The sequence below is a fragment of the Lutjanus erythropterus genome, chromosome 8, assembly GCF_056507025.1.
Source record: "Lutjanus erythropterus isolate fLutEry1 chromosome 8, fLutEry1.hap2, whole genome shotgun sequence".
NCBI lineage: Eukaryota > Metazoa > Chordata > Actinopteri > Lutjaniformes > Lutjanidae > Lutjanus > Lutjanus erythropterus.
In genome coordinates, this window is record NC_139324.1 from 16,773,627 (window position 1) to 16,789,007 (window position 15,381).

Here is a 15,381-nt window from a genome sequence, read left to right on the forward strand (position 1 = left end):
TTTGTTTCACTGTAACTTATTCACAAAGAGCCTTGTAAGAGCCGTCAAAATATTGTGATTGTGATATGATGCACAATTAGTGGGAATGATCATTTTTGCATGAATATATATATATATATATATATATATATATTTACTGAAAAAACACTATTAAAACCATGATGATGATGAGAACATCTCTGCAGCAGTACAGTACTTCATTATAATGCTGTTTTGTCAAAAACACAAACAAACAAACTGCAGCTTCTGTGATTTGGATACTGCACTTGGCCACAATGCAATTTCAATAATATTTGAATTAACGGAGCAGCACTAAGTGAAGCGGTGTATACAGTGTACATACAGTGCGGTGAGAGATCCACTTCTCATGGCAGTACTCCTGTGTTCCCCCGAGTTCCTGGGTCAGCTGGCTGCGGTCGATGTAGGAATGGAGCTCAGTTATTGAGCTCAACATGATCACCTGGAACAGTTACATACACATTACTTCATAATAATTATATTAACCAGGATTTTATGAGCACTGTATTAAAATCATCTCTCCTCAATAAGATGGATTGGATTTATGAACCACAGAGGGCACTGAGCAGAGAGCAGATCTCAGGCAACAGATGATGAAGCACCTACTGCGATGACACCACAACTGCCAGATGCAACCAGCAGTTGTTTTTTGTATTCAATAGTCTGAGATTTGTTTACGATGTATAGAATAGTATAATGATATTGCAACTAAGTGTCCTGGCTTCACCTAACTATAAAAACATAATAAGAAAGCAACAAATGCTTTTAGGTCTAAACTTCAGGCTTACACCTGTGGTAAAAAAACAGGTCACTGACAGTGTTTCCAGAGGTAATCAATGACGATACGCACCGGCACCTTCATCTTGAACTCATCCTTGTTGAACTTGAAGAGGATGTCAGAGAGTGTTCGCTGTAACAGGGTGGTGGGCCTCAGAACCAGAACCAGCTGGAGGTTCCCTGGGAAGGAGCCCTGAAATGAGAGAGTAGATGGATACTGTCACTGTGCAACAGAGCAGACAGGATCCCCCTCCGCCCTGAGTCAATTATACATCACACCTCATGTTCTGCTCTTTCTGCTGACAGCCTGCACTTCTTAGATTTTATTCCCTCTCTTTGTCCATTCCTCTGCATCCCATGTTAAAACTCTCGCTCACACACATCCAGGCATGTACGTGGAGTGTGCAGAGTACAAGAGAATGGGAAACGTGGGGGATGTAGGCCGCCGTCCTGAGACAGGGACATTAATCTTCACGTCCTCTGAGATGCTTCTGCATGAATAATGAGGTAGAAGGAGTCGCCACCAACTCATACATGTGTGCAGGCACATGTATTCAGGATTTTTTTTCACCCAGCTGGCATCATTGAGACTTAAACTGACCTAGTTTCTATGTATTTGTTAACACAGAAAGGAAAGGAAAAGCCTCATTAAAAACATACTCAGCATAAAGCAGAGACGTCCTGAATAAGCAATAAAATGTTTTGATAGATGCTTTCAGGACATTCATATTAAGCCTCCTAATATTTACTGTATTATTCTATGTAGACACCAGCTCAGCCAACAGACCCAATAAAAAGCCAATTAAAAAGTCATGACTGACACCCACTGACAGACTAAGTACTGCTGCGACAGCATTTAGATGTTGGTTGAGGTCGGACACTGATCCCCAGTCCTGAAGCAATGCAGCTGTTAATGCAGCTTTAATCAGCTAATGACCTAAACGTCCGTTTCACTGGATTGGGGAATGCTGGTCTAAGCAGAAATGGCAATGAATACATCATTATAAGAAGCACATGGGATAGGCACTGTTAATGGAATTAATAAATCAATTCAGTGTTTGTCCTTGCTGACCAGGAGGAGTACTGCAGAAATGGTTGCTCACCATCTGGAGAAATGAAAGTTACTGCTGGCTTTATAACACAGTAGTAGTAGGTGCTACCATACAACAAAGAGCTATTATAATCAGTGGATTTATGGTTACCGGGTTTGAACATGTTGTGCCACACACTCAGAAAGTGGATTCCTACAGGTAATGTAATGTAAAAGACATATCCCAGTGTAAAATATGACTCTCATTCCCCATCATGTTTGCTGGACTGAATAGTTTAAGTTTTCTGTTTCATGTTACAAAATTAAGGAAAAGTCTGGCAAGAGTCAATATTTCCTTATTCTTCATAAATCCAATGAAAATGAGATCCAAAGCAAATCCAATTTGATCCTACTAACAAGTATTCCTGTGTAGCCAGGATGCCAAGCTTTCCTTATTCCTTTTTTTCTTGTTTTTTAAATATATTTATGTTTTTTTTTTCAAAATAAGACAACAGGTATACTTAAAGGTCATATTACACTTGACGATGAGCTTTAATGTCATTATTAGTACTTTAGTGATGCTTATGGACCTTGTCGCAAGTGGCATCACTGTCATACTAATAAGGACGTTAAAACGCACACTCTTGTGTAATTATTGAATAATTACACAAGAGTGTGCGTTGAATAAATGAACTAAGGCTTTGTTGATTTTGGGATTTGTTGACAACAGCAGCACTACAGAATATATTCAGCTTTAACCTTTAAATGTATATTAATGCTTCTACGCATTCAACCGTGGTGCTTGGATCCATGGTCACTGGCAGTCATGGTCATGGTCATGGTCTAGTTGTTCTTTGTCCTTTGTTAGTGGCAGGCTGAGAGATAAAGGTACGTACACACACACACACTTGCACGCACACACACAAGCGCACACATACACACACGCACAAAGCCTCAAAGAAGAGCCAGATAAAAGACGAGGAGGGGGTGTGCTTTAGGGACTGACAGCAACTCTGCAGACTTAATTAGGACCAGTCTATAAAACACACTTTCTGTCTGTCACCGGATCAAACTCAGCCTTGCACAGCAACGAGGAGCTTTCCTTGAAACACACTGACCCACATTCACACCAGCACATGTATATACAAGTGGCCTTATATATACAGACACAAAAAGAAAAAGGGAGTCGTTTCGTAAACATTCAATATCCTCACTTATTCTCTCAGATCCTCGCACATGTACACAGTGAGCGAATAACCTCGCTGAGTGAATACATCACAGTCTGCTCTGAATGCAGCGTACACTACACTACAAACATACAGCAGCAGGTTGAATAGAGCTGGCTTTCATCATCATCCATTTAGCAGCCTGGCTGAATCATCCCAAACAGGACATTATTGCGGGGATGACTGAATGCCCCTTATTACCAGCCTGTCAGCCCTGTAAAAGTCCCCCCTTTGGGATTAATAAAGCTTGATTTAATTTGAAATGAGCGATGTGGTCTCCTATGTCTCTCGAGACCACGGCTGGTGATATTCATCTCTCATTCTCCCTCTCAGACATTTCATCCTCTCGTATATCCCTGTCTGCATTGAGGCACTGGTTTGCTGCCTTCAGTTGTCATGATGATGTGAGGATCTGTCTCACCCCAAAACTGTGATATTTTACATAGAGCCTTCAGTTACAACATTTTTACATCCTACAAGTCATTCCCAGAGATTGACCCACAGGTGGGTCAAAGAAGATTTTATAATAAGAAACAATGGAAGAAATTATGCAAATTTAAGATGTATATCTCAACTTCACCTTTTATAAAGCACTTAAAATGTGTGTACTGTTTTACTGACGAGAGGAAAAAATGACAGCCTGTTAATTCTTGTGTATCTGCAAATACCGTGTTCCAATCTGATACCAGTGCATTAATATACAGTAAATACACAAGAGAGTTACAGTCCTTGTTTTCCAGTAACAGTTGAACAAGTATTGGTACTCGGCGGAACTAAATTGTAAAGATGGTTGATAGATATTGCTGGGGGACATGTAAAAGGCACATGTAGTCACATCTTAAATTAGCTAATGTTTGCAAAACATCAAAACAAAACATCCGATAGCTAATGTTATGCAAAGTGCTAACTACCTAGCTAATCTCTATCAGTGGTTAGTTAGCCTGTTACAAATGATGGCTAACATTAGGAAAATGCTATTTAACCAGTTAATCTACATCAACCGTTGGCAAGCTCAGTGCTTCCCAAAGCTTTCCTGGAAAAAATGTTCATCCCACCACCACGCCCACCCCACCCCACAATTACTATCAATCATTAACAATAATTGGCGAATCAACTGATAAAAAAGAATTCAAGTTGCATTGGTGAAATAAAGGTTAGCATGATAGCATTAAGAAACCCCTTGTTTATTTCCCTGCATAAATCACATTTATTCAGCATTATTTTACGCCCCCCTGCAGTGGCTCTACACCCCCACCCCCAACCTCGGGATGCTCACCCCCCCAGTTTGGGACCCCTGAGCTAGCTAGTTACATCTGATAACTAATGTTAGCAAAATGTTACCTGATTAGCTAGATAATTTACAACAGTTCTTAGCTAGCCTGTTTTGCTAACACTGTGAGTTCCCAAGCAACATCTTTTAACCATCACCAAAGGGTCAGTGGGACATGATATTGGATTGAGGCAGACTTGCATACTTGCTAATACCCAATCCAGCATCCAGGCTGTGTTAGAGGTTTTTCTGATACCATTATCTGTGTCAGAATAACCCTAATTTTAAAAATAATAAACATGTCTGTACTGCACAGGCAGAGAATCATGGTGCCAATCAACTGCCCATTACTTTAGCTCTAAACAGCCATATGCTGAGAGATTGTGTGATGGGGGTGATTCTTTTCCATGTGGGCACACACGCTTCATCACCCCCCTACAGAAAACATGAAACACAGATTAGCTTATACAGAGACGTTAAGCATTTCAGATCCCAGAAGAGAAGACTGGAACAGCTGAAATGAGCAAACAAACCGCAGAACCCTGATGCTCCACCACTGCATTTCCTTTATTCAGAAACAAAAAAGGTGTGATGAACTATTTAATAGCAATGAAAAAGGTGACAGGAAAACAAATGATGTGCTAAAATACAACTGTTTCCCTTCCTGCAGGAGCTTGCAGCAACAAATTATACTGTAAAAAAAATGAAATGCTATGACTCAAACCAAGTGGGCTTGCAAGTACACCTACTGAAACAGCATGGGAGTCCTTAAAAGAGGCTGAGTATTAGTTATCCATTAATTATACATACTCAGTATGTTAATTTTGGCTGTTTGTGATGCGTAAATACAAACAGCTGACATTTAAATAAATGAGTGAACAAAAGAAACATCGTCTCCTTCTGTCTTTTTCTGGCATGTGACTGTTTATTTTCCCCTGTAGCTATGGAAACACATGGCAGGCTGTGATGGTGATGGGACAGAGCTCAAGGATGGGGTTGGCTCATATTAACCTCCCCCCCGGGTGGGAATGATACCAGTGGTGGAGCTGTGAGAGAGAGATGGGGGGTGCTTCCAACACCTCTCTCTGCGCCGACAAATGTCCTTTCCCTCATGGTGAGGGTGCGAGACCAGGTCTGCTCAAAACACAGACAACGCAGACAGAAAGACAAACTTACTGCAATGCGAAGCAGGGTCCCCTTGACAGCCGCCCATCGGTCTTGCCGGCGATCAATGACCAGGATGAAGCCCACATCTGTTGACGACAAACTGAAACACACAGAGAGGCAACATGTTCAACACAAATTAAACACACAATATGTAAGTTCTACTGCCAGGGGTCTCCCTCACATTTAAACAATAAAAAAACATAGTTTGATGATGTCTGAAGTAGCATGGAATCATGGGAGTTACTCTCTTCATTGTCAAACAATAAATACTGCAGATGAAACTCTATCTGACATGACTCACATTCAATGGCTTCCTTCTTTACTCTCTCAAGACGCTTTTCTTGGAAATTATAGCAATTAGCGGCTTGCTATCAAGGTCTAGCAAGAAATGCATTATTACCTTGAATAAATTTTGGAGCAGTCTTTGTTTGAACCATTGACATATATTAGAAATGTACAACACTGGAGCCAAAGAATCTGGATCGCCCGTTGGTGGCTGGCTGCAGCACAGGCCACAAATCCTGCCTCCCCATTGTTAATAGATAAGAAATGCGCCAAACTAAAAAGTAGATCGCATGAAATAAAATGTTTCCTAAGATGGTAAAGGTTGTTCTTAATACGCTGACTGACGCTGAAGTGTTAATTTTTCTCATCAGCTGGTTTTAATTGGTTTTATGATGCCATATAAAGAGGGTTATATGCCATAATTGACATCTGAGCTTTGCTAACCATTGAGTCGGACGGCTGTATGGGTGAGAATTCAAAAGGCAGCACTCGTATCCAGAATATTTTGGCTTCAGTTTTGTACAGAGGGAGGAAGCAGAGCTGTGGCAACCATCTTAATTTAGAGTCAGTTGTTTTAACATTGTTGAAAATATATAGTATAATGTAAGAACACTAATTAACAAAATATATAACATATGTCAAAGGTCTTTAGACATTTTAATGTAGAACTGTTACATGTTATTCAGTTGCAGCTTTAACTTTTATTTATGTTTAATCATGTTTGCTAACTTCCTTCCTCACTCTCTGGCAAATCATGTTTTCCAGGAAGTTATAGCAACTCGCAGCATCGTTACCATGTATAAATTACATATTAATCTGGGTTTGAATATTGTTGTAAATATTTGGGACAATATAAGCACACAACCCAACAAAATATTACAAATATATTTAGCATTTCTTATACATTTTAATAGCTTAAAGCAGCAGTCTATTGTGTCCAGCGAGATGGTTCTAGGATGAGCCGAGCTTGATTTAACAGTGTATGGTGAGATCAACTTTTACCTGACACTGAAAGAAAACATAAAATCACACACTGCAGCATAGTGCAAGGTGTGTAGCCACAAGAGCTTAAAGATGAAAATAAACAAAAACATACATGTAGTTTTCCTTCGCTGTGTGCACAGTGGGACAGGAGACAACCTAAATGCGTGTTCACCGCAACGTTTTGTTATGCTGCTCTTTATCTTCTTAGACAGCTGGTGCAGTCCATAAAAGGAGAAGCCGAGAAGCACCTCCAGATTTCTTGGCCATCAGCCCCCCAATTCTCTCCCTGCGCCTCTTGTTCCACTGCCGTTCTCTCTGGTTCCAGGAGGGAGGAGGGCTTTATGGTTTACACCGACAATCAATGACAATCACATGTGCATCTCACCGGCAGACTCCCATACGCGTACTTAAAAACACCTACAGCATAGGTGCACATGTCAGAGCCTTTCATGTAAAAAAAAAATCCAAGTAATCCTCAAGTATTTGCTTTCATGTCCACCATTCTGCAACTAGTAAGTGCAGAAGTAAGAGCAGTCCTTTCCGACAATGGAGGCAAAATAAACACACAGAAGATGAGGAGGTAGATCCCAGCGTCCTGTGCTGTTTGAAGTGGAGGGAGCCAGCATCCAGTCTGCCCCCCCGCACTGCATCCTCACCCATCCAATGAGACACTGGGAGCAGCTGAGAGACGAGCCTATCAGAGGACGGCTGCAGATTGATGAGCAGCTCCAGCCGCCAGTCGGAAGATATTTACAGATGTCGGGGGAGGGGACAGACTGTAAGCATCAGGGTTTCATTCATTTGGAAAACGCAAAATATTTATCCATGTCTGCCTCTCTACTTTCTCTCACTGCAACATTTACATTCGTAGTAGCACGTCTTATCCCTTTTTTCTGCACTTTTCCTACCCTTTCATCTTTTCCTCCATCATCCCCACTTCTTAGCTCTGTGCTCAATCATGTACACAGACTCTCACAGCCACTCAGGCTTTAAAAGCACAAACTGCTTTACATCTCAGCCACAGAGGAGGAGAAGGAGGAGGAGGAGGAGGAGGAGGAGGAGGAGGAGGAAGAAGAGAGTGGGACAAGAGCTTTTTTTGCCTTTAAGACATTTACTGCTGCTGAGATGAGAGGGTGGTTTATGGTGAACATGCAGCACCCGAGGCTGAGAGAAGAAAACCTGAAGAAGACAATAAAATGGCCCAAAACTTTGTGTTGTACCTGTCTTATGACATGCTATTACTTGGGACAACCAACAACCAAATAGGTTTTTAACTTTGTTTTGGGCATGATTATCATGCAATAGTTTATCTGCTCATGAAATATTTTCTCACAGCATGTTATGAAACATTCTGGGCTTCAGGACTTCTTGACATCACAAACATGGACTTTTAGATCACCTTTATAAATTAACTAAAAGCAAAATTATAGCCCTTTCCAGAATTTGGCAATTAGTTACCTCCTTGTGCTAATTAGTCACATTGTTCAACATGCAATTCTTAGCAACCAAGCTTAACATCATCTGCTAAGCCAATAGATTGCTTTTTAATCATAAAATATATCATAATCATAAATATAGGAAATAGCATTGTTGGGTTTCATATGGGCCATACAGGGGTTTCCAGTATACTATTTATTCATTGTTTCTTCTTTATTGATGTTGTTTGTTCTATTATCCTGTGTATTATCTTGTGTTAATTCCACTTATATGTCATTACATGTTGTTATATGTTACATGTAAAAACGTGAATAAACAAAAGAATACTGTAAATTTGCTGTATAATTATTTTGTATTGTAAACAGACACAGTCTCGTAAAACCTGTTTAATTTAAATATTCATGGACCTTGCTGGTGGTGATGTTGCTGCTGCACATGCACAAGGGTTCTAATAATAATTGGATTTCTAGGGACAAAATGTTAAGCTGTGAGTTGAGCATGGATGCATATGCAGACATAGCAACACACACACTCACTGCTACACCTTCCCCCTCCTTCACTGTAGCACCGAACAGAGCAGACAAAATGACTGCTTGAATATAAGGGCACTGGTATATTAAATTAAAAACAGATTATGAGCAGAATGTGTTTCAGTTCTGTGGTCTTGGTGTCAACTGTATCTGTTTAACATAAAACCAATCAGCAAAACTAAGCCAAGGAGAGATAAAAGGGAGAAGGGACACAGATGTCTGACAGGAAATAACTATTTATTCATTTACTGAGTGTGTTTATAGATGCAAAGCCTAAAGTAAACGAATTAGAATCCAAGAAAATCATGTGACAAAGCTGAAATTAATTCAGTACTTTCAGGATAATTATTTGAAGTGGGGTTATATGAGGTTCTTATCTATCCAGTGTATTACCTACAGTAGATGTTTGGAGAAGAACTGCTGTTATATAAGTCAAATATTGCTAACTCCAAACCAACTAAACTCCACAAGCGAAAGCAGTAACTTAACCTTGTAGAACACAGGAGATGCTGGTCTATTGCCACCTCAATCGGTTAGTTTGCTTGTGTTATTGTGTGACTTTGGTGTTTTAAAAGGTTAGTTTGGATTCACTGAGGTCTCACAACAACACTAACTAACTCAAGGCAGTGGTAGACGAGCAACTCCCATGTTCAAGTTAAACTACTGTTTCTGCCAAAGGAGTCTGGTTGTTCAAAATCATTTTTAATTAGAAATTGAAACATTGTAATGTATTGATCCAAAGGTTTGTTTTAAACTAGCAGCAACTGTTCAAGGTCATAATACAGCTGTCGGACATTTCCCCCTGGCTGTGGACTGTGTGCGTCCTGTCGGTCCCTCAGGTAGCTCGGGCCATCTGTCTCTGTATTCACAGCAGCCTGAGGCTCAATGCTGTGTCACCTCTGCGGATGACTCTCCTTCAGATGACTGAGGACCTCAACAGTAAGACCATGAGGAAGGTAAATTTAGACACTCATAATGGATGCAAATGATATCAGCCTGTTAGCTGTATTTTTTAGCTTGGATTTAGAAAAAACATCATCATTATTGTCCAGAAGTTGAACAGTAAACATAGGGGTGCAACGATCCATTGATCTGGGTTGATGTATCGATTCAAATATCAACATTATAATAGCACTGATGCAAAGTGAAAACATTGATCCATACTGTCATGTTAAAGATACACCCCTTTTTTTAAATTCCCAAAGCACGCATGTGTCAACATTTCTGTCCAAGTGCACCTCCTTGAAATACCAGGCAGACAACTGCAAGCAGCCAAGAAGAAGATGAAGATATTCCCCTCTTAGAAATAAATCAGCAGTGTGGAAATATATGCAAACAATGCTGTTATGAGAGGAAATACTATGGACACATGAAACACACACACAAAACTGGACGGGCATCCAGTCGGCTAACTCGATACAGTACAGTATTAATGGCTCTGTTTCAATAATTTTAGGCTGGAAAAAAAAGTGCACATAGGCTGAAAGTAGATGACACTAGCTGCTAGGCTAATTTATGCAATGTAAATGCCATACGCTTAAATTAATAGGTGACTACCAAATAAACAATTGTCTGTGAGCCTTGACAGTTAGTATTGAGCCAGAGTTTATACTTTTTTAAATGTTCTTGTTGTTGAGCCATGTGTATGTGTTTGTGGAGTCAATTTAAAGCATACTTTACTGCACTTAACCAATTAACAATTATTTACTTTTATTTGTGTCTGTTTTTTTTTTCTTTTATGACCAAAAACAGAAAATAAACAGGTGGAAGCTGTGTTAAATGGACATACGATATTGTCCTGAACTACTGAACTGAATGTTGAAATCGTATCGTGGCAGACTTTATGATATCAGCAAACACTGTATCGTTATCCAAAGAAGTGATAAATCGTATTGTGATTAAACTTGTGATTTACGTCCCTAGTAATACAGTTTACATAAGAATACTCTGAAAAGTTCAATCCTGACTGAAGAAAAAGTATGTCTTGGTCAGGCTGAACTTTCAGATTAAAAATGAATAAAGCTTTAGTATATTGGTTCAAAGTAAGAAAAAGCCTATGCCGACAAAGTAAAACCACGCACATGTATCCCTCATATTCATCACACACTTACTTCAGAAACCCGGCTCTGCTCAGCTGTCTGTATGCATTATTCAGATTCAAAGAGTCACTGCAGTTTCTATTTTTACGCCGGTCTACAGGCATGACGAAGAAAGGGTGGAACAGCCTGGAGGAGAGCTAAATCAAGAAACTGCTAGACTAAACTGTGAGGAAAATATCAAAGAAAAAATGAAAATGAACAGGAAAATGGGACAGAGGATGGTTTTCAAGAAGAATGGTTGGAACAAATCATGGTCTAATTCATTTCCCCTCCCCCCTCTGTCCCATGTGGTGTATCCATGTGTACAAAGACTGTCTGCAGCAGACTGATAAAGACCCTGCTTTATTAATTGGCTATCTTATTAATAAAGAAATCACTCTTCCCTCACAGATATCTGTGCAAGACACAGATACTAACAAATCCTCTGTAGCCTTCTTCTGTATGTAGTGTAACTGTGTTTAGGTCTCCACTGCCCTCTACTGGCAAACTTCATACACAGGAGTGCCTCTCTTACTTCATTACATCCTCAACCACATCCATCTTTCTTCAGTTAGCTTGCATGTCTTTGGACTGTGGAAGAAAACCCAAGAACATGCAAACTCCACACAGAAAAGTTTTGAGAGTGGATTGTATTGAAGAGTGAGTGTTGATGAATAAAGACCGAGGACAGGAAATCAGTGACAAGACAAGAGGTGAGAAGGCGGGTGTGAATATCGTTAAAAATCATGACAATCTCCGATTTGCGTGTTTGATTGCGTGACAGTTAGGCCAGTGAGGGACTTTACCTGGGGACACTAGTCAGGTAGGTCAGCACGTTGTGAAACTCTCTATCGGTGATCTCTCCAAACGCAGGGAATTCTGGGAACACAATGACGGGGCTGCCGTTATCTCCTCTACCTCCTAAAAAACAGAAAAGAAAGAATGTTGATACTTGCCACATGAAAGGAAGTAAGTAAGAACGCTTTGTGTATATCTGCTTGGAGATCTGAAATACAGCACATTGTAATACAGGAGGTAAAGACAAAACTGATAAAATGATCACAGCCTTCATGCTGTCAGTCTGTCGATCAATCTGACAAGGAAAATGGTTTTTAATGTAGTGTAGTTAGAATAACGGAAGAGAGCACTAAGGAAGAAGAAAATGTGGCCACATGGGGGCACTGATGTTAAAGCTGAGTGAAGGATGACTGGGAGGCTGTACAGAGAAAAACTGCAATATCCATCATAACAGATGACATCGTCTCATAACCTCCATTTTAAAACAAACAGACAATAAAAGTGTAAGTGGTTTGACAAAAATATATTTCCAATTAGAAATAAAGGTGCTAACTAGAACCAGAGTGGGTTCTTTGGCTTTTTCCTAGCGGAAAACCCTCTTTAGTTCCTGGTAGAACCTTTTCTAAACATTCCACTTGGAACCCTTTCAGAGGGTTATACCTTGAACCCAATGTAAAGAGTTATACCTAGAACGATCTGTGAAAGGTTTCACCCAGAACCCCATATGAGACCTACAACAGAGATCCCCTCTATGGTGTAATGGTTCCACCCAGAACCCTTACCCCCAAATTAGCTCTGGTTCTTAAACCAGTTGAAAGAACTGTTAAAGTCTACAGAAGTTCCAAAAAGGGTTCCTTGGATGAAAAGTGTTCCAAATGGAAGCCTTAGTCTTATAAAGAACCCTTGATAAACCCTCTCTTCAAAAAAATGTTCTTCATAAACAAACGGTTGGTATTTTGGTAAACTGGTAGAACCTCAGCCTGACAGAAATAACCAGTATAGTGTCATCCGTGGGCCTATAAGTCTATATCTCTGGATGATGTTTCAACATAATAGCTCTTCCCAAGTGGAACCTTAGTTACAGTTACCAACCTTCAATGACACCAACTGTTCCAAAACACCACAACCACTCTAATTTGACTGGCAGTGACTACAAATCCCAAGGTGTTTGCCAGTTTAAACATGTAAAGTAACAAAACCATACCACTTTTGAGCTATTATGAGCCCAGATCCTCTGGCCAGTCAGATGACAATTTATGCCATATCAACAATCAGCGTTGTTACACAGAGAAAAATAAAGAAGTAGTGGTTGATGAGATTCCTTTCAGTCTGCATCCTTCAAAGTGGAATAATGACCCTACCAAGTGACTGGAGGCAGTATATCCAAACATGTATATCAATCCCTTTTTATGACAGTATTTTGTTGTGTTAGTAGTCTGTCCACGGTATGGTAAACTAATTACAATGACAACATTAACATGCATGTGAATGACACTAGTTTTTTCAATTTGCTGGCAGCGCTTTAAGAGCACCTGTTTTCAGCCAAAAGGCCGTGTGGTTGAGGGAAAAGATATATGACTGCTCTCATCCATCATGAGAATATGATTTAAATATTGTCAAATCCTGATTGGTACACGTAAGTTTGTGACATCACCTTTTCCAGACAGAGCTCCACCCCCCTCATGCGAGTGAGAAGAGCACGGAGATAAACACGTATACAGAAAATGTGGGGAAAAAACAACAACAACAGCATTGTTCTAATGTTGTAAAACAGTTTTGCATTCATGTAGGAACACACTGCTCATAATAAAACGCTGACTGACAAAATATGCTTTGAATGCCTTTGACAAAAATTTTAGATTCAATAGTGGATTACACAGCCATTCAAGATGGAATAAAAAAAGTGAAATGATGAGAGAAAAAGAGGTGAAACACATCGCTCCTGCTATGTTTGTACACAATAATTGGTGTTGACACATTCAGTCTCACCTCTTACACACACACACACACACACACACACACACACACACACACACACACACACTCCCTGTGTGGAACAGCTGCTCCGTCAGCGCATGTGACTGGAATATCAATCTGTCTGCCTTTTCTTCTCTCATCGCTATAGCAACAGCAAGTGCATGGTCATGGTTTCAACGTCTGCTTAGATCTTTGTCTGCAAAATGGTTCCCGACGCCGCTGCAGCCACAAGGTCACCATTGACACACAGAGCGGACAGCTTGTACTGTACTGTACTGTCACAAATGTCTGCAGACCTTGTGAAAGACGGCTCAAAAATCATTTTAAAAAAAACACTCACAGATGAAAACAAGATGATTATCATAACCTGGACTCGCAGGCAGTACATGAAATACAAATTAGGTCGCAGCAGCAGAACCTGGCAAACAGTGAAGAGGAAGCAGAGCGGTGACATTTGCATAGTAAATCCTAACTGCCAGGAGAAAACAGTTCACACTAACTGTGCAAATGTCAAGTAGAGCAGTTAAAACATAAATTATTTCTCGGGTTGGAATAGATGAGAACAATGATTAGTGGTGTGCTGCCAGTGAAGAGATAAACTGACAGACGACAGATGGATTGAGGCAAAAATGCCACTCAAGAGAAAATAGAAACACATACTCCCAAACAGAAAAACAGACAGACACTGGCCTCTTCAGCTCTTCATTATGTTTCCATTTTCCATATGAAAGCACTTCTAGGACTAGAGACCTCTAGTTCTGCATATAAAATAAAAATTCTGTCATATTAAAAATTCAAGAGACTCCCTAGCATCCACAAAAGTGAATGATGACACTGTACTTCAGTTAAAATAGGCTGGAGGCATGAAAATACAGGGGAAAAATGACAAGGAGGGACTTCTGGGAAGCATAAAAGCTGGGAGTTTACAGGAAGGGAGTGTCTCACAGTGACAGACACTGTCCTGTAAACATGGCCTGGTAAGTCAAAGTAACATCAAAGAGCAATAATGACTTTTCATCTAAGTCTGACGTTGTTTTCTCTCTTTTCTTCATGCAAATCAGACAAAATCTGCACAGTTCAGTGTCTTTGGGAGTAAAGTTACCATGGTGATAGTGGCACATGCAGATTTGGCCGTCCGTTCATTGGTCATTGTACCGTGTTGGATTAAAATGAGTATTTTACTTATTTTTTATAATAAAGTAATGCTACTTGGATTGCAGAGGTGGGTGCTATTGAAAAAATAATATGACGGACAGCAGATGAATTCAGTCAAAAACTACACAGATCGCCATATACAATAACAAACTGAAAGAGAAAGACATAAGTGTCACCTGAAAGGAAGGCGAACTGCTTCTTGAGGTCAGGCGTGATGTCAGCAGCACGGAGGGGGCTGCTGTCAAGCTGCATGATCTCATCTGGAGAAACGAGAGAGATACAAATATTAGTGACATCAAAGCTGAAGAAGTACAGTGCAGTATGGAGCAAGACTGAAGACGACGTCTCAGGTCTGATCAATTATCAACTTGCCATGTTCATAACACTGGTTACATCTGGCACTTGTCATGCATAACAGGCTAATACAGGGCTCCTGTGGTCTGAAATCTGGGACATTATATACATAAAACATCGAATTTGTCTTACACTATGTTCATCATATGTGCACCTTTAATTTTATAAAATTTTCTCAAACATTCATGCCATTAGCAGTTATTTCTGACTCGATTTACCCAGTGAGTGGAAGGTTGGCTAAGGATGAATTAGCCTCAGAATTAATCACATGAATCAGTCTCAGGGGCCAACACCA

General features: G+C 40.1%; 1 protein-coding gene across 14 annotated transcripts in view; it reads right to left on the reverse strand.

The window, feature by feature from the left end:
- mcf2lb (mcf.2 cell line derived transforming sequence-like b) overlaps positions 1-15,381 on the reverse strand; it is a 60,936-nt gene that overhangs the window by 19,778 nt on the left and 25,777 nt on the right. For all 14 annotated transcript variants that reach the window (XM_084724720.1, XM_084724722.1, XM_084724719.1 and 11 more), the window contains exons 2-6: positions 14,909-14,992; positions 11,609-11,723; positions 5,498-5,588; positions 869-988; positions 344-460 (exon numbers count right to left, since the gene is read on the reverse strand). In XM_084724720.1, the coding sequence (XP_084580846.1) occupies positions 344-460; positions 869-988; positions 5,498-5,588; positions 11,609-11,723; positions 14,909-14,992 (527 nt within the window). The remainder of the gene's footprint in view (positions 1-343; positions 461-868; positions 989-5,497; positions 5,589-11,608; positions 11,724-14,908; positions 14,993-15,381) is intronic.